This window comes from Vicugna pacos, chromosome X, assembly GCF_048564905.1.
Source record: "Vicugna pacos chromosome X, VicPac4, whole genome shotgun sequence".
Lineage (NCBI taxonomy): Eukaryota > Metazoa > Chordata > Mammalia > Artiodactyla > Camelidae > Vicugna > Vicugna pacos.
In genome coordinates this window covers 37,067,076-37,090,437 of record NC_133023.1, presented here as the reverse complement: position 1 = coordinate 37,090,437, position 23,362 = coordinate 37,067,076, and the positions used below count along the sequence as shown (strand labels likewise).

General features: G+C 35.2%; 1 protein-coding gene across 6 annotated transcripts in view; it reads right to left on the bottom strand.

Annotated features, from left to right (window-relative positions):
* Nucleotides 1–23,362, bottom strand: part of KDM6A (lysine demethylase 6A) — a 169,478-nt gene that overhangs the window by 86,708 nt on the left and 59,408 nt on the right. For all 6 annotated transcript variants that reach the window (XM_072956580.1, XM_072956581.1, XM_072956583.1 and 3 more), the window contains exons 4-6: nt 21,469–21,518; nt 6,674–6,732; nt 349–469 (exon numbers count right to left, since the gene is read on the bottom strand). In XM_072956580.1, the coding sequence (XP_072812681.1) occupies nt 349–469; nt 6,674–6,732; nt 21,469–21,518 (230 nt within the window). The remainder of the gene's footprint in view (nt 1–348; nt 470–6,673; nt 6,733–21,468; nt 21,519–23,362) is intronic.

Here is a 23,362-nt window from a genome sequence, read left to right as displayed (position 1 = left end):
GTGGAGTGATTCAGATGTCCAAACTGAGATTAAAACCTTCCCCCTTTCCTGATGATAAACCTCAATTAAAACTTAAAAAAAAAAAGCTTAATGATCTAATTAGTTACCTATGTCTTAGCATCACAACTACTTTATACTCTGAAACTCAGCCTTATGTCTCTTATATATCTTCCAGTTCACAGCTGATAAATAGTCCTTTCATATAAATTTTCAAATTTTCTTTTGAAGTACCAATATAAATTCCAACATTTCTCAATGTTCTACCATTTAACAACTCCCTTCCATCCTCCCCCAAAAAAACCCACAAAATTGAAACACCGTATCTTGGGGAAAAAACCAACAACCTACCTTTAAACTAGACTCATAGTCTGTGTTCACTTTGAACATAAGCCCAAGCCGTAAATGAATTTCCTTGGCTCGACAAAAGCTGGGATCAACATAAAGCACCTCCTGAAATGCTTTAATTGCCCTGAAAAAATACAGACATAACACTTTTTAACTTTTTTTAACACTTACATGAATTTTTTAACACTTAGATGAATTTTTGCTTCATAGCACAGTAAAACTTCTGTTTCATGCAACACTGTTTTAAAGGAAATACTAGTTTTATAAAAAAAAAATGATGTGAATGAATCACTCTTGGAAAAAAGAAAAGACTGGAAGGGGCACCTAGGTCTTTTACGCAATTGAATGTGAGTACTTAATATGAAAGGGGAACATGAAGATCAGTTGGATTTATTCACAATCATTCAAATAATATTTTATGGCTTAATGAAATTCCCAGTGTAAATAACTGATTTTACTGTTTCTGAAATTGCCTAGGGGAGGGAGAGGAGGGGCAGATAAGACAGTTCTGTATTTGAGGAAGGAGGGATGTACTCTGTTTTTGGTCTACTCCATAAAATTAAGTCTTCTTTTTTTAAACTTTATATTTGTATCTTTCATATTTAGGTTTACAATCCATCTGCATCTTATTTTCTGTATGATGTGAGGTACGAGTCAGTTTTCTTTTTTTTTCTATACAGATATTCAGTAGCCCCCAACATCATCTGTAGAAAAGACCATCCTTCTACTTCACCCTAAATCCACCATAACCATCAAGACTCACTAACCAAACTCACATCAGCTATTTTTTACTTAGTGTTAACCAGCAGTTAGGTCCACTCCATAATCAAATCATTTTATTCTCTACCTATTGGTGTGCTATCTCCAGTTTTTCCAAGGAGTCTATTCCTTGAAGTCTGCATTCCTCTTTTATTTTTAAATATTCTAGATATTACAGGGAAACTGGACTGCTTGTTGAGAGGGTAGAAAGGGACGCACCTTAGATTTTTTACTGATCAGTTCTCCTCATCTAACAAAATATATCTAAGTTCATTTTTATTTTCTTTTGTAAACTTTTACCCATCTTTCTCTTCTGTGTGTTTCTTCAGTTCTTCCTACTTGGAGGGTAGGGGAAGAAAAGGAAAAAAGGACGTGTTTCTATGTTAGGAGGGGGAGAGTATGTGGAGAAAACAGGTACCACTCAGACTATATTCTCATTTTGGTCATCATTTTACTGCATTCATATCTCACCAAACCACATGCAGCAAGAACATGATCTCTGCAGCACAAGCTAGACTCAAACACTCACACACAAATTCTGTTGGCGTCAGTATTCTGATTGACAGACAATTTTAGAACCTAAGAAATAGCTACCTAAAGCTATAAAAGATATAAAGATACATAGTTTTCAAATACTAGAGCACAGTCTACTGAAACAAACAAAAAGAAGTACATACTGCTGTGCATCAGTAGCCTTGCATTTTCTTCTTAAAAATCTAAAAAATGTAGTTTTCATGTCACCAAAAGTATGGCTATAGACTTTGTTTAAAGTTTTTTGGCATTTACTGTTTGCCACTGTTAACAATTTTTAAAAGGAAAAAAAAAAACTGACTAAACCTTCAATAGTACTACCTGCAAAAAAACACACACACGCTGAATGTATTTTGAAACAATGGGGGTTTTTAATAAGATTTCCAGGAAGTCATTAAAAACGGCCTCCTTTAGAACTTTACCAAACCATGGTAAAAATAATGATATTAATCAATCAAACATCCTAGCACAGTTTTAGTACATTTGAAAAGAGATGTACTAAAACTTTAAGTTCTCTGAAGTTAGTAAAGCTGAGTCCAGCGATTTCCCTCAGGGATATCTTAAGGGATAAAGGAACTAATTCCACAAATTTTTATACTAATAAAAAGGAGAATATTCTAGCTCCAAATCAGTAATAACATATACATACAACAGACACACACCCCCGACCACACACACGAAACCCCATATAAATTTAGAGGTTCCTGCAAAATGAGACAACCAGTAAAGTCTGATGAAGTAGTCAGAGACAAGCAGGGTAAGATTTTTAAAGGTGAAGATGGAAGGAGAAGGCAGACCAAACAGACTAAATGGCAAGAATCAAGTTACATAGGTAAAAAAATGCCCAAGACATTTTCAGGGAAATGTTAATACAGTGTGACTGACACAAAGAATATACTTGACGGGGAATAAGGCTGGAAGGATCATCTGAGGTTGAAACAGAGAAGACCTTAAATGTGAGACTAAGTTAGAAATAACATACACTAAGTTATTCACATTGATATCTGCTAATATATTAATTACCTCCTGGATCTTTTGCCCTCTCTAGTCAGTCTTCATTTCATCACTGCAGACAGTGGGATGCTTTTTCCTCTCCCCTATTGTAAAATTATTGCTTTTATCCGTAATTTCCCAGAAGCTGGTTTACTAGTCCAAGCCGTTCCAAATTCTCTCTGGCAATCCATGTGTCACTGGTAAGCATAACTTTACCAGAAGTGCCTTAGTCATCCTCTAGCTTTTTTCAAAACAGAAGCGTACAGAATAAACTCAACACATGCTAACATGAACTACCTTATGTTAATGGAAATACACTTGAAACTTTGATCCAAGAGCATTAGTTTGCATTATGATAGCTCAAAAAATATATATTAAATATTAAGTTTCTGTCAGACTCCATGCCAGACAAGCCTCAGTCTTAACAGTGGTATCACAACTATATTAGGTTTACATTTGCATCGAAAGCAGTGACTATACAGGAGAGTAGAGATTCCTACACCCTAAGAACATCTATGATTGGTACAATGATAGGGAAATGAATCCTAGACAAGCTTCACTTGTAATGTGTCAACATTTCTGTCTTTCTGAATGCACCTTCATCCCACTCCCCTAATCCTTTCTGATGTCAACATAATAATCACTCTATTTCTTTACCAGGTCTATCAATTAGATTTGGGAAGCTAATTTCCAAAACTGTATGCCTTTAGCACAGAATTATGTAGCTCTTAGATTTGCCAGCATAAAACCATACTGATACCGGTCAATGGGAACACAAAAGGTTACAGGCTAGAGAGAAAAGAATGACAAGGATTTTTCAGGGGGATACATGTACAAACACGGCTACAAGTTGTAATCATTTATTACTGTATGCACTTCAATTTCTTTCACCCAAGAAATAGGTTTCTTACTATAAAGGCAAGTTCAGTGCAAGGTACCCTTAGCAATTTGCCACCTTCATGAAGAAGAACAGGTGAAAGCATGGGCACGCTCTCATGCACATGTAAAGGAACGGCTTTAAAGATACTGGTTCTATCAAGCTCTACGCTGCGTGCATTTTATTTTGTGCTTCTATGTTTTCCTCCTTCTGGACCTTTTCTTAAAGTCTGGTCTCAGATGACTGTGTTTGATAATACTAAAACCGAATAATTAAGGTAAATCCAATGAGGATATAACAGTTGCTCCACTACTTTCTGACATAGGCTCCTCTAAGAAGAGGCTGCAACTGAAATTGGAAAAACTAACCAAATAACTGATCTAGAAGCTAGCCAATAAAATCAACTCCAAAAGAAAAAAATGGGTGGCATAATATGGCAAGAAACAAGACAAACAGATTAACAGATAAAACTATACTTAATAAAATTGCTCTTAATTAAGTCACCATCACCAACACCAACACACATGTTGCCTGCACACATTATTATCAAATATTTAATCTAATTAAATGTCAACAGACACCATTTCCAAATATCAATTTTACTTAAATTATAAATGTACCAGAGTTAGAACATTCTGAGACATCCTAGGCAGATTCTTGGAGCTGACAATACAAGAAAAAGGCATACCATATTCTTCTCTAGACAATTTTCAACAAATTCCAAAGAACTTTTTGTGTGTTGGGGGGTGGGGGGCCACTGTTCCCAGAAATTAATAGCTACCAATAAATAAAACCAAATAAAACACAGTATAGTTTTAACCTAAGGAATTTCCTATCAGTTAAGGTTCTACCCTAAAACTCAGCAAGCAACTACTCTGTTTTCTAATTTTGTGGCTGTTCAAGAAATAGCAAGGTAAGTTAAAGGAAAAGTTGCGGCACAGAGTTTATGAAAGAACCACTTGACCAGCAAGAGAGAAAACACACTTCCAGTACTGATTAAGACAGGGTGTAATATATCATTTTAGGAAGCAAAGCACCCAGAGTTGAAACCTAAAGACATGAGAAAATGGTGATGATCAGAATAGGATCAACAGAACAGAGGGAACTTACTAATTCAGACACTGCATAATTCTTGTATCATTTCAGTTTCATTTCTTAAGTCAACTGAAGGATACAGAAATCATATGTAGACAAGAATCAAAAGATGTAATTTTCTGTAGCTATAAGCCCTTTAACTTGACATAGTCCCAGACTTATTAATGCAATCCAACTTTAGACTAATGATGGCTTTACCTCATTACTGATTTTATGCTTTTATCTTCAACCTACAGGGAGCTCACAAGTTAGGCAGGTGAAAACTGGCTAGTGTGAGGTACACACGCCCATTCCTAAACTGTGGATTTCCTTGCCTTGTGTTTCACATAAATCATTTCTAGCTGGCCATAAATATTATACCAATGTGCCCAGGAGAACACTTTAATAAATACTGATTAAAAAATGACCACCTATCAATCTGCAAACTTGGGGACAGAGAACAATAGCTAAAATAATTAGACTGGGGGAAAAAAATTAGACTGGGGAATCTGAGCATAAGCTTGTTTCTACCACCAATTAAACAGTTTACATAATACTGAGTTAAACACACATACACACCCCTTGCTTTCTTCATCTATAAATTAAGGGAGAAAAACTAAGTTATCTCTAAGACCACTTCTAGTTCTAAAAGTTTAGAACTGTGAATTCTATGAATAAGATCTTCAAAAATCTAAGAGACTTTCAAATGCTCCTAATCTTTTGATTTTACATAAGATATACTGGACATGAAGTTAGGAAGCTTACACTTAGGATTGTTCTACAACAATGGGTAATTTAAAAGAAAAATACTACAAAGCTTATCTACAAAGATCAATTATAGCTTCGTAAAGTTTATAAAGAAAATGAGTGACCTGGGTGATGAGAATACTTTACACACACACACAGGTGTTCTCTAAAAATGCGGTGCTTTCACAGATGATCAAAAACCAAGAGGAGTATCTGGGAAACGTCATTCATGTCTAAAATTTCATTTTCAGGAAAATCTTATCAAATCTTTGCCACTGCATATTTAAAAGCTCTGTAATAAATATTCAGGGTGCCCAACAGGTATATGGTAAGGTTAGAACCTACAGCCAAAACCTTCCTTTGGATTCTCTCAGTACTCACTCAGCTTAAAATTATGGAGAACAGAAGGGACTCTGACAAAGCCAAATACATTTCAAATAAAAAATGTCTACACAGGGCTTTACAGTTTACAGAATGCGTGTCATCTCATTTGATCGCCAAAACTCTGTAAAGTAGAAAAGGTAGGTAACTGCAATGTACCTAAAACACACACACACACACATACGAAGAAACAGACCTAGGAAGTTTATTTAACTCAAGATCAAACTAAGTGGCAGTGCTGAGACCAGAATACCAATCTTTCAACTCAAATTCTATGTTCTTTCCAATAGAGAATGCTGCTGTCTTGTCTGGTAAACAGAAAAACAATGGGGCAAAGGCCACCATAACAGGGACCTATACTCTACAGTTCACAAAATCTTATATATTTCTCTTATATTTAATGTCTGATTCTGAAGGTGGTATCATTACTCCCATTTTATACAGGAGAGAATTGAGAATTTATAATATAGTGTTTAGTTACTAGAAATTGGAAAGTACTAGCAAGTGTGTGTGGGGGTGTGTATGTGTGGGTGTGCTGGTGAAGAGGGGAGGGAAGGCACAGCCAATATGTCTAGAAGTCTGAAAAGGAAATACTGGCCATCACAGATCATTTACCCACAGACTTTAAGAATAGAGAGCATAGTCATTCCCCAGTTGAAATAGCCTGAGGACCACCAGTCAATAATAAGTGACTAAGAAATTCCAAAAGCTTTCTCATCGAAGTCGTCTTTAATCAGAATCTTATATCAGATTCTTTCAGGAACACATACAACTCTAATAATCGCAACTGAGGCAGTATCACTGAAGGAATAAACTAATAATTTCAAGAGATTACTGAAAAATGTAGGCTTAGTGACATTAAAATATTTTCTATTATACACACACACACAAACAAAAAAAATACACACAAACAAAATAAGCCATTTACTGGAAACAACTGGAGTTACTAGTTTTATGTCAACTTACCACTGAAATGCATTGTAATGGAAGTAGACCAAACCAAGACCATATAAAAAGGCAGCATTCTGTAAAGAAAGGGAAAAAAGACTATTAGGAAAAGCACTTATACCTAATACATATGATGCTATTAATATAAAATATGGTATACAAGATATTTTAAGTTATTAAAACCCTTTCCTGTATCACAATGTATTTATAATATATTTTTAAACACCAAAATAACAGCAATGAGTCAGCAGATGGCACAGAATCCAATCAACCTAGACAGATTTTGTGATTTCTTTTTCATCAGACCTGCCGTGAAATAATCTGTGAGCAGAATTCTACAGGCAAATCTAAAATAAAAACGTGTTTTTCAGGAATAAGAAAATGCTTGGGCTATGCTATCCTATTCTCTCTTGCTTATATCTCTCTATTCTTTCTTTGGTTCTTTCTGTTTCTTGAACTGGACTTAATTTTATGTTCAGTGTTGCCAAGAAGGTAGTTAGAATTCAAAGTAAATGCACAACACAAACCTAGAACAAGTTATAATATTAAAAAATATATATGCTAAAATGACACGCAGACATTTATATTTTGGGCCACAAACATCAGTGATTCCTTCTGCAATACAAAACAGAGGTGCTTATCCAGACTCATTGTGACCTCCCACCCCCATATAGGAAACTAGCTATCTACTCCCTTTTTTTCAAAAAGAGCAAACATTTGAGTGCCTGCTATGTGTTCTCCAAACCTATATTCTAAAACGTGAAAAATTTTAAAGTCATAATACAATGTTTCTTACCATACTATTTTGGGCTGTATTTCCCTAGAAGCACACCCTGAGACAAAAGGTTTTAGTGTAAGTGGTTTATTTGGTAAGTTACCCTAGGAAACACCAGTAAGGGAGTGGAGAAGTGAGGCAGGAAAGGGAAGGAAGCCAGTGAAGCGTGCAGTACAGCTGACTGTACAACTGGGGGCAACTGGGACTCAAATCCTGCTGGGAATTTCTAAGAGACAGTGAAGAATATCCCTCACCTCAGAGTCACTTTGCCCTAGGTGTGACGGAAATAGATAAAAGAGTATTTATCCCACAACTGCTATCATTCAATGATTGAAAAAAAAAAAAGAATCAGTGATGTTTAAAGCCCAAAGTGTAATAAATAGCTGGGTGACCTTTTGGCATGCAACTATTTTTTTCATACTAATATGAAGGGCTATATTATGCATTTCCTTTGAATTCTAAGTATCCTTTTGGAATCACTGAAAATGTTCCTTGAGTACATCTTAAAGTACAATAAATATGAAATTTAACTTCATTAAATCCTCATTAGCCCCAATTTTCTGAATGAGAAAATTAAATGCAATAGGGGTATTCACAAATGTGGGGATTCACAAAGATCTCAGACAACATCCATTTCAAAAGTTCATACTTAAATTTTTCAGAATTTAGTTTTGGTCTGGCTTCAATTGGGATGATTCATTTACCACCTCACCACACTCCCGAAATAAGCCAAACTTGTACTAGGTGTCAAGGACAATACTCAAGGTTGAACAAGCCAAACTGATTAAAATATACTTCCCCTGTTCTCAAGAAGTATACAATCTACTGTATGTGTGTGTGTGTGTGCGCGCAAGCGCACGCACGCTGGAAGGGAGAGGTATTCAGAGTACAGGAGTAGTTAATTCACAGTCATGATATATTCTACCCAAGAAAGTCTAAGTTTGAAACACAACTGTCTCCTTAGGTGGGGGAGATGGAAGAGAGATGAAGAGAGCATAACTGAGTAACAGTAGATAGCATCTTTCACCAAATGAGGTAACTGCTCAGAGAAGGTGGGGTGGGGTGGAAATATGAGTTTATTGAGGGACCTTTCTGCTTTTAGTCCATATCCTGCATTCTCTCAACTTCTTCACGGTTCATCATTCCCCCTCTAAGAAATGTTATCCCTATCCCCGCCACTTTATAAATTTTATCAAACCATCTAGATCCATTTAAAATGCCATCTTCCCCATGAAGCTTTGCTGCTTCTCCCACCTCAACCCAGAGGTAATCTTTCCAACTTCTCAATTTGGCCTTAACATAATGTTTCTAGGAAGTGACATTATGATATAGTAGTAAGAACCTAATTTTATGCAAAACACTAACATCATTTTCTTTAAAAGGTTCTAACAACTCTAGGAGGTGATAAAGAATGTAAAGAATGAAGAAACTGAGGAACAGAGAGATTAAGCAACTTGCTCAACAAGAGAGATACTAAGTAGCAGATATAGGAACTGAATCTAGGTCTGCCTCCGGAGTTCACTTTTAAGTACTATATTTTTGTTATTTGTGTATTGACTAAACTCCACCCCATCAGACAAAAATGCAACAAAGGCAGGAGTGCTAATCATCTCTGTATACCCTGCTATCACCTAGCACGCACAATGCATTCCACATAGCAGATTCCCAAAGGCTTAATAAATTGAATCATCCAGTACTTAAACTCAGTATTAAGCTTAGTTCCCTGGGTGATACAGAATCAGTATGAGGGATGGTCCCTATTAACCAGTAAGTTATAAATCTCAGCTAGGAGGTAAGTCTCATTTTTCCCTAATAGTTAACAATGTAATTTAAACATTTATTGAGCACTTACTATGAGTCATAGCAGAGTTATCAGCACTGGGAAAACAGTGATGAACAAAACAAACAAAAATCCCCAACCTCAATGAATTTACAATCTAATGACAAGCGATTATGAAATTAAATGCATAATAATACATTCCAAGCTACAAACATTTAAGTGTTAATGAAGTATAATAAGGACTAGGAAAAGAGGTAGAACTTCGGTAATATGTCTTAAGGAGAAGGAAAAACAAGCCATCTCAGCCAGGGGTTCTAATCCACACATCTTTCAAAACAGTGACCTGGAGGTGCGAATGGCTATATGATAAAGATGTGTTACCTCCCAATGTACTATCTCACCAAAAATGCCAATAGCAACCCCACTGAAAAACATGCATCTATGTAAAAGGATGACCATGACCAGAGCAAAGGCACTGATACGGAAATGAGTATAAATGCGATACAGTCATTCTTCAATCTACAATGAGGAGTTAGGGCAGTAACTTTCTGGGAAATGTACCATTAATAAAACATACTTCTGCTTCAATACAAATCCTTAGAGGTATCTATACCAGGTGTCAGCAAACTATGGCACATGGGCCAAATCCAGCCGGCCACTTGCTTTTATAAATAAAGTTGCATAGAAACATAGCTACACCCACTCATTTATTTATTGTCTATAAGCTGCTTCCAGCTCCAACAACAGAGCTGAGTATTTGCAACAGGAGACTATTTGGTTTTCAAAATCTAAAATATTTACTGTGTCCCTTTAACAAAAGTCTGCCAACCTCTGACCTAGACTGTATTACAGTACCCACCACAACCCTAAATTAAGAAATATAGCTTAGTAAAACTACAGTCAACTTATACTGAAGGCTTTTACACTGTGTCTCAAGTTACTCTCAACAATGTGGTTAAGTTAGCGTTTTTTCACCAATACCAGAGTCCATTCAGGTGTTTTCACTGATCCCCAACATAATTCTTAGAGAAACTCCTGAATGCTCAGAGCTTCAGGCTATACTGCCGAGATGTGAGAGGGGAGCGCTTCGCAGTCCTTCAGAGGACACTGTGAGCTCCGTTCTTTCTAGCTGTTTCTGGTTTCCCAGACTACTTGCAAACTGAAGAAAAGGGCGTTGAGGGTTCTGCTTCCATTTTCATGAACGTATCTATGTAAAAGTGGATTGGAAAACAAGAGTGATAAACTAAATTATACAAAAACAGTGTGAGCCTTAGAACAACACAGATGAAATAAAAGGTTGGCAACCTCATGTTAGACCCTCCTCTTGCCAAATTTTCTTAAATCTGTGAAATCCCATAGAAGGCACTGTTGGCTGATCAACTCTCCTTTTTCCCAGCTACTTTCAGTGAGAAAAAGTTGGGAATGCAACACAGGTCTAGCTACTGAGACAGGCAGACTTCTACCATGGGATTTCTAGGAAAGCTTTTGTTTTCTTTGCATAAATGTTTCCTTTCTCCTTCCTCATCCTGTTAGTATGTCATGGTCACCAGAGTGATGAAGGTATTAATTAACAGCCAACCAAAATGGTATGAAAATTACTTTAAACTGAAAACATATGAACAATCAGGAGCCCCAGGAACAAACATTATTTAATTAAGCAGAGAATCCTGAAATTACAGCTGCCAATGACCCCCCCCTTCCAAGGGAGTTTACTAATTGGGAAAATACTGACTCTTAGCACTGGGAAGTGTGAATTCGGTTGCCCATCTGCATCAAAAAGTCCAACAGAACCTTAACCTTCCCTACCTTCTGAATGAAGCCCTGAAGCCTCTGCCTGTTCTGTTAGGTTTACATATAAACCTTTATCTCTGGCTGAGGGACTTACTCCTTACTAAGCAAACCCAGTGTGTATGTGTAAACAAACTTTTGTCTTTTTTTCTGCTAATCTGTCTACTGTCAGTCAGTTTGCGGGCTCTCATCAAATACACCCAAGCTGCAAGAGGAAAAAGTATTTCCTCCCAACAGCGACAAGCAGCAACCCTGTGTGAAAATCAGACTGGGCAGGGACTGGAGTGGCAGTCATGGACATATTACAATTTTAGAGAAAAACAAGCTTTTAAGACAATAGTATAGTGCCAGTAAGATTAAGATCAGAATACTGCCCCACTCCTTTGAGGACACAGCTATTTCCTATTTAGCATGGTTTGAGCTTTTTGAGGAAAGTTTAGACCCAGTATCCTACAAGCATACAGCAGTTAGAAGGTAACTATTTCCTATTCAAAGGGAGAGTGAGCTTAAAGAATGAGAATATTTGTAAAATAATCAAGTTTCTAAAAAAATTTATTAGACAAAAATCACAGCCAAAGGTAGTCATTTAGGGCAACTAATTAGGCTCTAAATGAGATTATAAAGATATTGTTATAAGGCTGCCAATCTTTGAGTAGAATAGCAGTTTTACTGTAGTACCACCAAACCTCCCAAACTCCACTAACCATCTTTGAAGACAATCATATTTTTATGCAGGGATATCACTAAGAAATAAAATCAAGACAGACTATTAGAAAAATACAAAACTCCTTAATCTTATTCTTCTCTGATACTAATTCCACAGAGCCAGTGATACACAGCAAGGGAAATGAAGGCATTCCAAAACTCCAGAAATGAATTTCTAAATGCCCTCTGGTTACCCTCCACCTGCTGCATACACTACAGATGCCTGAAACTCCATGAATCTTACTTACACTGAACGGGAAAGTCTGATGCTCTAATGGTACTGAAGATTTTAGACAGTGGTAACAATCTCAGTCAGCCAAGCCAAAAAGTAGTCCTACTTTTCTTCTCTCACCTCCTCCCAACCAGTAAGCCAAATTCATTCTATTCACAATGCTCATTTTCCAATCTAAAAGCCTTTGAATCTGTCCCCTTCTTCATTCCTACTGTTTTTCTCTAGGTAATTTAGGATCTTGCCTTCGTCTGCCTGGCCTGTTTCAATAGTTTCCTAACTCAGTTTCCAAATTTTAGCCCCCCCTCCCTCTTCCCCTTTCAATATACCTTCCGAACCACTACCAGTGAGCTTTCAAAAACTCAAACACAACAACTTCCTATTTTAAACTCCTCTGAAAATTCCCTACAACCTAGTATAACTATAAGGGTCTTCATTTTACAACTCTTGCTCAATTTTCTCAATCTCACAGCCACCACTTCAATCAGGACAAACTGACATGCAAAGACCTATGAATAAAATACACTCTTACACATTTCTGTGACTTTAAACATGTTTGCTTCCTCTGCTGAAAAAGCCAATGCCATCTTTTCTTCAACTCATTTCTCAATCTGGCAAATTCCTATCCATCCTTTAACACGACTCATCTCTTCCTTCCAGGAGTATTAATCTGACACATTTCCAAGTACAGATAATGTTAGGTTCTCTGATACATGTTTCCAAATGAATACTCATGTCTATTATAGATACGCTCTTTATATCCTCCACTAGAATATGAGCTTGTAAAAAGACAGATAGAACCCAAGTGATGTTTTGATCCCTACAAAAAGTAACTAGCATATATAAGTTATTTAGGAATGGTATGCTGCTGAATAAATCAATCTCATAGCTTTGAATAAAAAAATAAGCTTTAAATAGCTTTAAATATTACAAATTTTCATCAAAGAATTTGATACTCTGCTGATCTGATTTATACATAATCACTTCCTTAATACAGCCTGAACTATGTTTGGGACACTTAAAAGGGTTTTCCTAGTTATAATAATATAGCAAAAGAGGTTGCTAAAGCTCATTATATCCATCTGGCCCAAAGTTACAGCATTAGATTAGACCAGAAGTACTGCTTCCAAAACCAATGCATAGTGTTGCACAGCGATCATATAATCAGGCTATAGAGGCCATCAGAATGGGCTTGTCACTTACCATCAACTCACAAAATAAGTTAACTGAGTCTCAATCTCATAGGGTTGCTTTGGGGAATCAGAGATCATACATGTGAAACACTAACCTGGCACTTGGGATTTCTGTTGGAAGTAAAGGAGGCAATGTATCTACCACCACCAAGACAACTATTGAGCACATGGTAATTGCTCAATGGATCTAACATGATACATAAAATTCTTGATAAGTCTCACATGCTGTAAAAAAAAATTATACATTAAAAATAAGAGGACTCAGAAATAAAAGAGAGTTATGGACAAGACAACTCAAAACCTATGCAACATTATAACCAGAGGATTTCAAAAATAGTAACTAGTACCTGGAGACAGCCTGAACCACTCAGGCCTTAAGCTCAGCATGGTGACAGGCTGCCACAGTCAATATTAAAAATGAACAAAACAATGAAGTTGGAATGCTGGCAATCCTTTAAAATAGAGCAGAGCTGGCAGGTGCTGAGACAATGAAAATAGCTGGGAAATGTACAAAACTGGGGACGTGTCTTTCTGAGAAAGAGCCCTGGATGAAGGTACTCATGTTTAATATTCTTAAAACCTATAGACTACCAGGACTACTGCTACCGGTGTAGCAGTCAAGTTGAGAATTTTTCCCTTTCATACTTAAGTTTATAATTATACTCCCAACATCTAGAAAAAAATTTAAGTGAAACAATAAGATTTTCATGTCATACAAATATAATTGCCTTATTTACCAATAACATGAGTTAATCTGTATTAGTAGTACAGTCTGTTTTGCAACATGTACTTTCTCTACTGCTTTCTATCCTATTATCATAATCAGACAAAATAAGGACTTTTCTCAGCCTCCCTTGCAGCTAAAAGTGCTCAAATTACTAAGTTCTTCCCAGTGAGATGTGTATGAAGGGCTCTGTACAATCTCATGATTTCCTTAAAGGAAAGGGTTGTTGCCCCCTGCTCCCTCTTCCTCTGACTAGCTTCTTGGGATGCAGAACCAGCTCCAAGGCATCGGATAAAGACAACTCAAGAAAGAAAAAATATAGATCAATTTCAGTTATGAACAAAGATGCAATGATGCTACATATTAGCAACTCCAGTCCAAAAATACTCTACAACAATAAAAACTTATCGCCAATTTGAACTTACTTCAGAAATACAAGATTAATTTAAGAAGGAAAAAAATACAAAATTCTCTCAGTGGATGCAGGAAAAGTATTTGCAAACAAAAAATGTTGACTTTTAAACTGAAATATTTAAAAGTTGGCTTTCATTAGAGTAAGGAAGTTCCTTTCTGTTCTTCATTTGTTATTTACAAAAAAAGAAACCTGAAGCACTCATACTTGATGGTAAAACATTTAAAATGCTCCCTTTAAGAAGGGAAACAAGACAAATGTACTGTATCACCTCTTTCAATCAACACTGTGCTGGCATCCTAGTTACTGCAGTAGCAGAAAAGATCACAAAAATTAAAAATGAAGAAACAAAATGACCATTAATTACAAAGGTAGGATAGTCTACACAGATAATCCAAAGAAACAGTCAATTAGCCAAGTTAGTTCTAACCACCCCTTTAAGTTACTCATCACTGAGTTCTCCTGAATGTATATGCACTGCATGTATAAACAGTTTTTTTTTCTTCTAGTTAATCTGTTTTAAGTGTAATTCACAGGCCCTAGTCACAAACCTAAGGGGTAAGAGGAAAGTTTTTCCTCCCCTACATTGCTTTTTAATTATTTTGCCATTCCTACGTGCTATGTACAACAAACTGTTGTTTTTATTTATTATCAGTATTAGAAAGGTTTTTATTACTATGATTAATAGTCAAGATATAATGGCATGATTTAATAGTCATAAAAGGATTGGCAAATTTTCATCATTTCAAAAATGACTGTCATTTGCACTTAACTAGGTAAGAAAAAGTATGATCTCTCAAGAAATAAAAATTTTAGTTGCATAAAAAACATTATTTAGTTTTGAAATGTTACACAAAGATTACAGATCAATAAGCCCTAAGTGTCCATTCTAATTCCAAAGGCTCTAACAAAAACTTAAGTTTATCATAAAATCTGCCACCAACACTCTTTGGGTAGAAAAATCTTACCAAAACTGACAGAAGTCTTTTATTTACCTACCCACTTAATGTAACTAACTATGTGTACTATGGCTGCAGAGAAGTAAATATGTTGCTTGCAGAAGTCTATACTAGACACCACAGGGGATATTATGTAACATAACTATGTAACATAGTGAATAAATCATTATCTTTCTGAAATTCAAAAAAAAATCCTCTCAACTCTACATAATTCTGGATACAAAAACTTCAGATAAAGAACTGAGGACCTGCAGCATGGGGAATCACTTCACTTTTAGTGGACAGGTTTGAAGAAATATGGTTTGAAGAGATAAATACAACTAAAACTTTGGAGATAATTATCTCAGTCATATTTCAAAAAAATAAATACTATAAGTATATTCTTCAATTTACAATACACTTTGGGTACAAATCACAAAAAAAATGAGCAAACCTATAAAAAGCTAAACCTAAAAATCACTGAGTCATCAATGTGAACTCTGATCACCACCAACCATGAAGCATGTTCACTAGGTAAACCCACGGTTCACCCACTGGGTCACAAATAGTACTGTTACATTATTTAATGATGCTTGGAAAAGAGAAATTAAAATACACAGCATTATTATCTCAAGTGACAGCATCTAGTACAAGTCCACACTCAGCCTGAACCTGAGAACCTAAGCTATACCTGTCTGTGTTAACACGACTTTGCTAGTCCTCTATCTTCATTCGCATTACCTTACTTTCCCATGCCTTCTGCCCAGGCACATGGTTTGTCTGTTACCATATCAACAATAGTTTGTGGTCCAAGAGTCTTTGAATCCCTTACCTCAAATTCCTCGCCTTGCTATATTTTTCATAACTTCTGGACTGTTACTTGGTGACTCTAACCTAATCAAGCTCCCAATTTGAAAGATCTGCCTTAAAACAAAGTTTCAGTGCTCCATTCTGATCTTACCTTCCCCTCATGAGATGCCAATAAAGCTTTGCTAAAGTGGTGTTCTCCCTTACCATGGTACCCAGTGAACTCAGGTTTGAGTTCTTCATATTTGGGGAGTCAGCTTTTGACACCTGGGAGGATCTCAAATTACCTGTTAAGAATTCTGTACAAGAAGAAACTACCAATGGCAAATAATTTTGATAGCTAATCATTATTCCATGTATTGGGCATTTCATAATGAACTTATGTTCCCTCTTTATTAGACATGTCTACAATAAGTTTTTTTCATAATAAATTTTGTAATAAGTTTTCCTTATCATAAGTAAGATTAGAGGGGAGTTCTACTTCTGGCAATAGTAGACTAATCTGTTTCAGACTTAAATCCCAATTCCTTTTCCTCTTCAAATACCTATAACTAGAAAAGCTGGACGAAAGACTGATGTTAATCTGTTTTCAGGCATCAAACAACTACCAGGGCATCAAGAACATGAAAAGTTAAGATTGGTAATAGCCAACGTTAATTACAAACCAAATGTCCTTCAACAATAAAATGAATAAATTATGGCATATTCACACAATGAAATATTACACAGCAATGAAAGCAAACTACTGCAGGATACAACTACAGGGATGAATCTAATGAATATAATACTGAGTGAAGAAAAAGTTTTAAAAGCATGCTGCATGATTACATGTTCATGAAGTTCAAAAGCAGGGAAAGTGGACAGTTATAGTAAGAGAATTAAATTAGGACATTTTCTCACACCATATTCAAAAATAAACTCAAAATGGATTTAAAACCTAAATCTAAGACTGGAAACCATAAAACTCCTAGGAGAAAACACAGGCAGAATAATCCCTGAGATGTATCATAGCAATATTTTTTTGGATATGTGTCCTAAAGCAAAGGAAACAAAAACAAAAATAAACAAATGGGACCTGATTAAACTTAAAAGCTCTTGCACAGCAAAGGAAACAATCAACAAAACAAAAAGAGAAACTACTGAATGGGAGAAAACATTTACAAATAATATAACTGATAAGGGGTTAATATCTAAAATATATAAACAGCTACAACTAAATATCAAAAAAAATTTTGATTTAAACATGGGCAGAAGACTTGAGTAGACATTTTTCCAAACAAGACATACAAATGGTCAACAGGCACATGAAAAGATGTTCAACATCACTAATCATCAGAGAAATGTAAATCAAAACCAAAGTAAGAAAACCTCACACCTGTCAAAATGGCTATCATCAAAAAGACAACAAAAATAACATGCTGGCAAGGATGGGGAGAAAAGAGAACCCTTGTACACTATTGGTAGGAATATAAATTGGTGCAGCCACTATGGAAAATAGTATGGAGGTTCCTCAAAAAAACTAAAAATAAAACTTCCATATGATCCAGCAATTCTACACCTGGGTATTTATCACAAGAAAAAGAAAACCCTAATTTGAAAGCACACATGAACCCCAATGTTCAGAGCAGCATTATTTACAATTGCTAAGATATGGAAGCAACTTAAGTGTCCAACAACAGATAAACAGACAAAGAAGATGTGGTGTGTACATGTACATACACACACGCACAGGAATACTATTCAGCCATTAAAAAGAATCAAATTCTGCCATTTGCATCAACATAGATGGACCTGGAGGGCACTGTCCTTAGTGAAGTAAGTCAGAGAAAGACAAATATTGAATGTTATCACTTATATGTGGAGTTGAAAGAATAAAATAAAATAAAATAAAATAAAGTAAAACAAATGACTGAAGATAATAAAACAGAAACAAGCTCACAAATACAAACTAGTGACTACGAGAGGGGAGAGGAAAGAGGATGAGGCAAGATAGGGGTAGGAGATTAATAGGTTCAAACTACTATGTATAAAATAAATCAGCTACAAGTATATACTGTACAGCACAGGAAATATAGCCAAGATTTCATAATAACCTTTTTAAAAAAGGCACACCAACCTATAATTCCCTATCTAGCAAAAAATGTCCTTTAAAATTAAGTTCAAAAATATTTACAGATAAAAGAAATTCATCTCCACCAGACCTTTACTATAAGAAACCCTAAACAAAGTTCTTTGGTCTAAAGGAAAATGACAGTACACAGTAACAATTCACAGAAAGTAACGAAGAGAATCAGAAAAGGTAACCATATGAGTAAATAAAACTACTACATTCTAATATACAGACCTGTTCAAAGCAAAGTAACAGCAACCTGTGGAGTTAATAATGTAGATCTAATACATACAACAACTATTACATAAAGGACATGGGTGGGTAAGGTATGGACCTATATAATTGCAAACTTTCTACATTTTACATGAACTAGTGCAATATTAACTGAGACTTGACTGTTATAATCCCTAGAACCACCACTAAACAAATAATGAAAAGAAGAATAGATGAAAAGGCCAACAGAAAAAGTAAAACTGTATAACAGAATGAAATATGGGGGGGGGCAAGTAAGGAGGAACGTAAGACTAAGAAAAGTGAAGCAATAAACATAAAAGGAAAAATCAAGTGAAAAACACAAACCCAAACATATCAATGATTTCATTAGCTGTCAGTGGCTAAACAGTACAAGTAAAAAGCAGAGGTTTTTCAGACTGGATAAAAAAAAGCAAGATCCATTTATAAGCTATCTGCAAAAGAACTGTAAATACAAAGATGTCAAAAGGATACCTCACAGAAATAACAAGCCTAAGAAGGAAAGAATGGCCACATTAATATCAGATAAAACACATGTCAAAACAAAAGGAATTACTAGAGGTAAAAAAATATATATATTTCTTAATGACAAAAGGGTCAATTCACCAGGTAAAAATAATAATCATAAATGGGTATGCACCTAAAAGAGAGCTTCAAAATACATTAAAGAACAAAAGGTCAAAATTAAGGAAGACAGTTTCACAATCATAGCAAGAGATAACAACCTCTTAGCAAATGAAAAGACAAAAAATTGTTAGACAAAATTTGAAAAACACTATTAAAAACACTATCAACCATATTTACCTGCTATTTATAGCATAATACAGCCAACAAATGCAAATCACATGCTTGTTTTTGAGTACTGACCTAATAAAGAAGTCAATAAAGAATGAAATTATACCAAGTATGCTGTGTAAATGAAATAGAAATCACTATGATACCTAAAATATAAAAACCTGAGGATACAGCTAAAGCAATACTAAGAGAAATATATACTTTTAAATACTTGTATTAGAGAAAAAAATAGAAAATCAATTATCTAAGCCTCCAACTTAGAAAATAAGAGAAAATTAAACACGAATTAGAAGCAAATAATAAAGAAAATCAGGAATCAAGGAAGTAGGAAATTGATGAAATATAAAACAGGAAAACAATATTGAAAAAAAAATCTATGGAACAAAAATCTGATTCTTTGCAAAGATTAATAAAACTAATAAACCTCTAGCCAGGCTGACCAAGGAGGATCTATACCAAAGAACCACTAACAAAAATGTGAAAAGACACATTTACTATTTACTGCAGTACTGAAGCAACTGACAATGGAAGAAATGACCACGACCCTGGGTTAGGCAAAGATATCTTAGGTACAACACCAAAAGCACAAGCAAACAAGAGTTGAAAAATTGGATGCCATCAAAATTAAACTTTTTACAGTTCAAACTATACTATCAAGAGAATGAAAATACAAGCCATAAACTTTGAGACAATATTTGCAAATCATAAATCTGTTAAGGGGTTGTGTATCCAGAGTGTACTAAGAATTTTTTTAACACACTAATTTAAAAAAAATTAAAAATCAGCAAAGGGTTTACATAGGTATTTCACCAAAGAATATATACAAATAGCTAATATGTTCATCAAAGAATGTTCAACATCAAACATTAGGAAAATGCAAATAAAAACCATAATAAGATGCTATTTCACATCCACTAAGAGGGCTGCACTCAAAAACTGGACAATTGATGGGGATATGGAGAAACAGGAACTCTCATACACTGCTGGTGACAATGCAAAATGTTATAGGCAATACGAAAAACTGTTTTGTCAGTTTCTCAAAGTTTTAAACACAGATTTACTGTACAGCATGGTAATTTCACTCCTGGTTATTTACCCAAGAGAACTGAAAATACATGTCCAAACAAAAACCTGTATACAAATGTTCATCAACTGATGAATGGATAAATAAAATGTGGTATATCCACACAATGGAGTATTATTAGAAAATAAAAATGAATAAAATAGTAAACATGCTATAATGGATCAACCTTAAAAACATATGCCAACAGAAAAAAAGCAAGTCACAAAAGACTACATATTATATGATTCTATTTATATGAAATATCCAGAAAATACAAATACATAGAAACAGAAAGCAGATTAGTACTTGCTAGGGGTTGGGCTTGAGGTTTCATCATGGTGAGATGAACATGTCCTAAAACAAGACTTTGGTTATGGTTGCACAACTCTGGAAATTTACTAAAAGGCACTAAATTGCATAGTTAAAGCAGTTGAATTTTGAAGTATTTAACTATACTTAATAAGCTTTAAAAAGAAAACAAGATAAATGATAAACTAGGGAAGATATTTTCAGTACATTAAAAAAGTTACCAAACTATACTGTTAAAACTTCTACAAATCAAAAAGAAAGATAAACTAGGCAATAGAAAAATTAATTTCACCTTAAAATCCACCTTAAAAATCTGAAGTGGCAATTCAGATAAAGAAATTCCACAGGTCAATAAACTTACACTTAAAAGTAAACATGATGTAAAAGATTAACTTGCCCAGGTAACTTTATGCACTGCTTAAACTAAGAAAACAGATGATTCATTGCTATGCAGAGTTCTTCATTTAGGTACAGGTCTTTTAAAAAACGGTTAGGTTCAGCTGTCCTCAGAGCTCCAATTACAGACAGACTATACCAATAAAGATTTCCATTCTAACTTTCCCATTATGCCTTCCCTTTTCAGCCTGATACACGCAACTTCAGACTTCTTTTATTCCCAGGTACCAACTTAAGGAAACCACAGAATCATTTTGTTACCATTTGGCTTTGCTGGCTTTTAAATTCTCACACTTTGGATCATCTCTGGCCAACCAATTGTATCAAAATAATCTAATTCTTTTAACAAAACACAAGGTGGTTCATACAACACAGCACAAAGAAAGAACACTCATTTTCCCTTTTCCAATCCCTTTTCCCTAGAAGTAATATTTTTAGTTAACAAAACAAACAAAAAAGCAAGAGCACAATTCATTTTACGCATAAACAGCAGCAATCTGCAAAGGGGGGCCGGGGGGGATGCAAATGTGCACTAACCTTCCAGTAGTCAGATTGTAAACTGTAGTACCTCTGGTATGCAGATAATGCTGAAAGAGGGAAAATAAGCATGAGTCACAATTATGTCCCATTTCAAAATTAATACAAATTTTAAGTAACTTTATAACAAACTTCCCACCATACCCACCTCCCAGTAGACAGTGATATTTAAAAGCAAACAAGTTAGAATTCTGGGGCATCCTTGCTCATAATCAGACACTGTAACAAATGTCAAGTATACAGGAGCTCAAGGAAGTAAAACTATGGTCAGATCTCAGACCTGCACTTGAACAGAACCTAGGCAACCTCCTCAATCAACTTGACCTTTCTCAGAGATCAAATGTGATAAATGGATTAATACTCCAGAATGTGATGGGTTATCTGTTCTTACAAGGGATCTCACTTCCAAGAATGACTAAGAGCTCAACCACCTCAAAGAGCAAAGGAACTACAGTTGGCTCTTGAACAACACAGGGATTAGGGGCACTGACCCTCCACACAGTAGAAAATCCGAGTATAATTTATAGTCAGCCTTCTGTATCCACAGTTTGCATCCTCGGATTCAACCAACCACAGATCATGTAGTACTGAAGTATTTACTATTAAAATACAGTCACCCCTCAGTGTCTGCAGAGGATTGGTTCCAGGATCTGCCGCACATATCAAAACCCATTATGCTCAAATCCTATAGTCAGCCTTGCATATCCATGGATTCTGCATCCACAGATCATAAACATAGTAGTGCATATACATATTGAAAAAATTCTGCGTATAAGTGGACCCATGCAGTTCAAACTCATGTTGTTCAAGGGTCAACTGTAGCTCTTGTCATTCCAAAACTTCAGTGAGGAGGAGGTAACAAAGTGAACTAAAAGTTATATATGCACATTAGAATTGGTAAAGAGCTGCTTTTTTAAAATTCATGAGCAATAAATAAGTCATGGAGATGTAATGTACAGCATGGTGGCTATAATTAGTAATACTACACTGCATATTTGAAAGTTGCTAAGAGTAAATCTTAAATTTTCACAAGAAAAAAAATTTTGTAACTATGTACGGTGATGGATGTTAATTAGACTTACTGTGATCATTCCACAATATATGCAAATTTCAAATCATTATGTTATATATCCAAAACTAATGTTATATATCAATTATACCTCAATTTAAAAAAAGAATGATTTATATTTTCAAGTAAGATTTTCAAAAAGTGTAATAAAATCTTATACTGATAAAAATGGGGAGGGTGGAAATTAACATTTTCTAAAACCCCAGGTATAATGTTTTCATACTGTTTATCAATAAACAGCAAAATACATATGAACACCATATAGAGAACTTTTTGAACACGTTCAAATTAGGGAAGCATTACCCAAAAACATCATCACATAACTAAGTAAGTTAACTTCTCTGAATAATGTTCATCTTTTTTGCACAAAGATGATGCCAACCAGCCTATTACTAGAAAGACATTTAGACTGTAATTTTTCCAGTTTTGAGGAAGAGTTGATTTCAAGCCATCTTCCATTTTTTAGCTCTTCACACATGAGTGTAGCTAGCTCATACAGATCACTGACTAATGGTCTTCTAAAAAGAAAAGCAAGCCAACCAATCAAGCTAGATGCAACAGAATTGTCAAAGTTTGCGTGCAGAAATCACCACTGATTTACAGAGGAGAGTCATGGAAAGGTGTTTTCTCTCTACTGCTGGGTGTGAACAAGGAAGCATATATCACCAACTGTCACCACAAGGGAAACTTCTTAAGACGAAGCTCACAGAAGATAGAGGAAACAGATGCAAAGTACCTGGATACTTCCAAGACTTCGAACTATACCTAGCACGCAACTCATCTACAAACTTCCAGTTACATGAGGAAATAAATCTCCTTACTGTT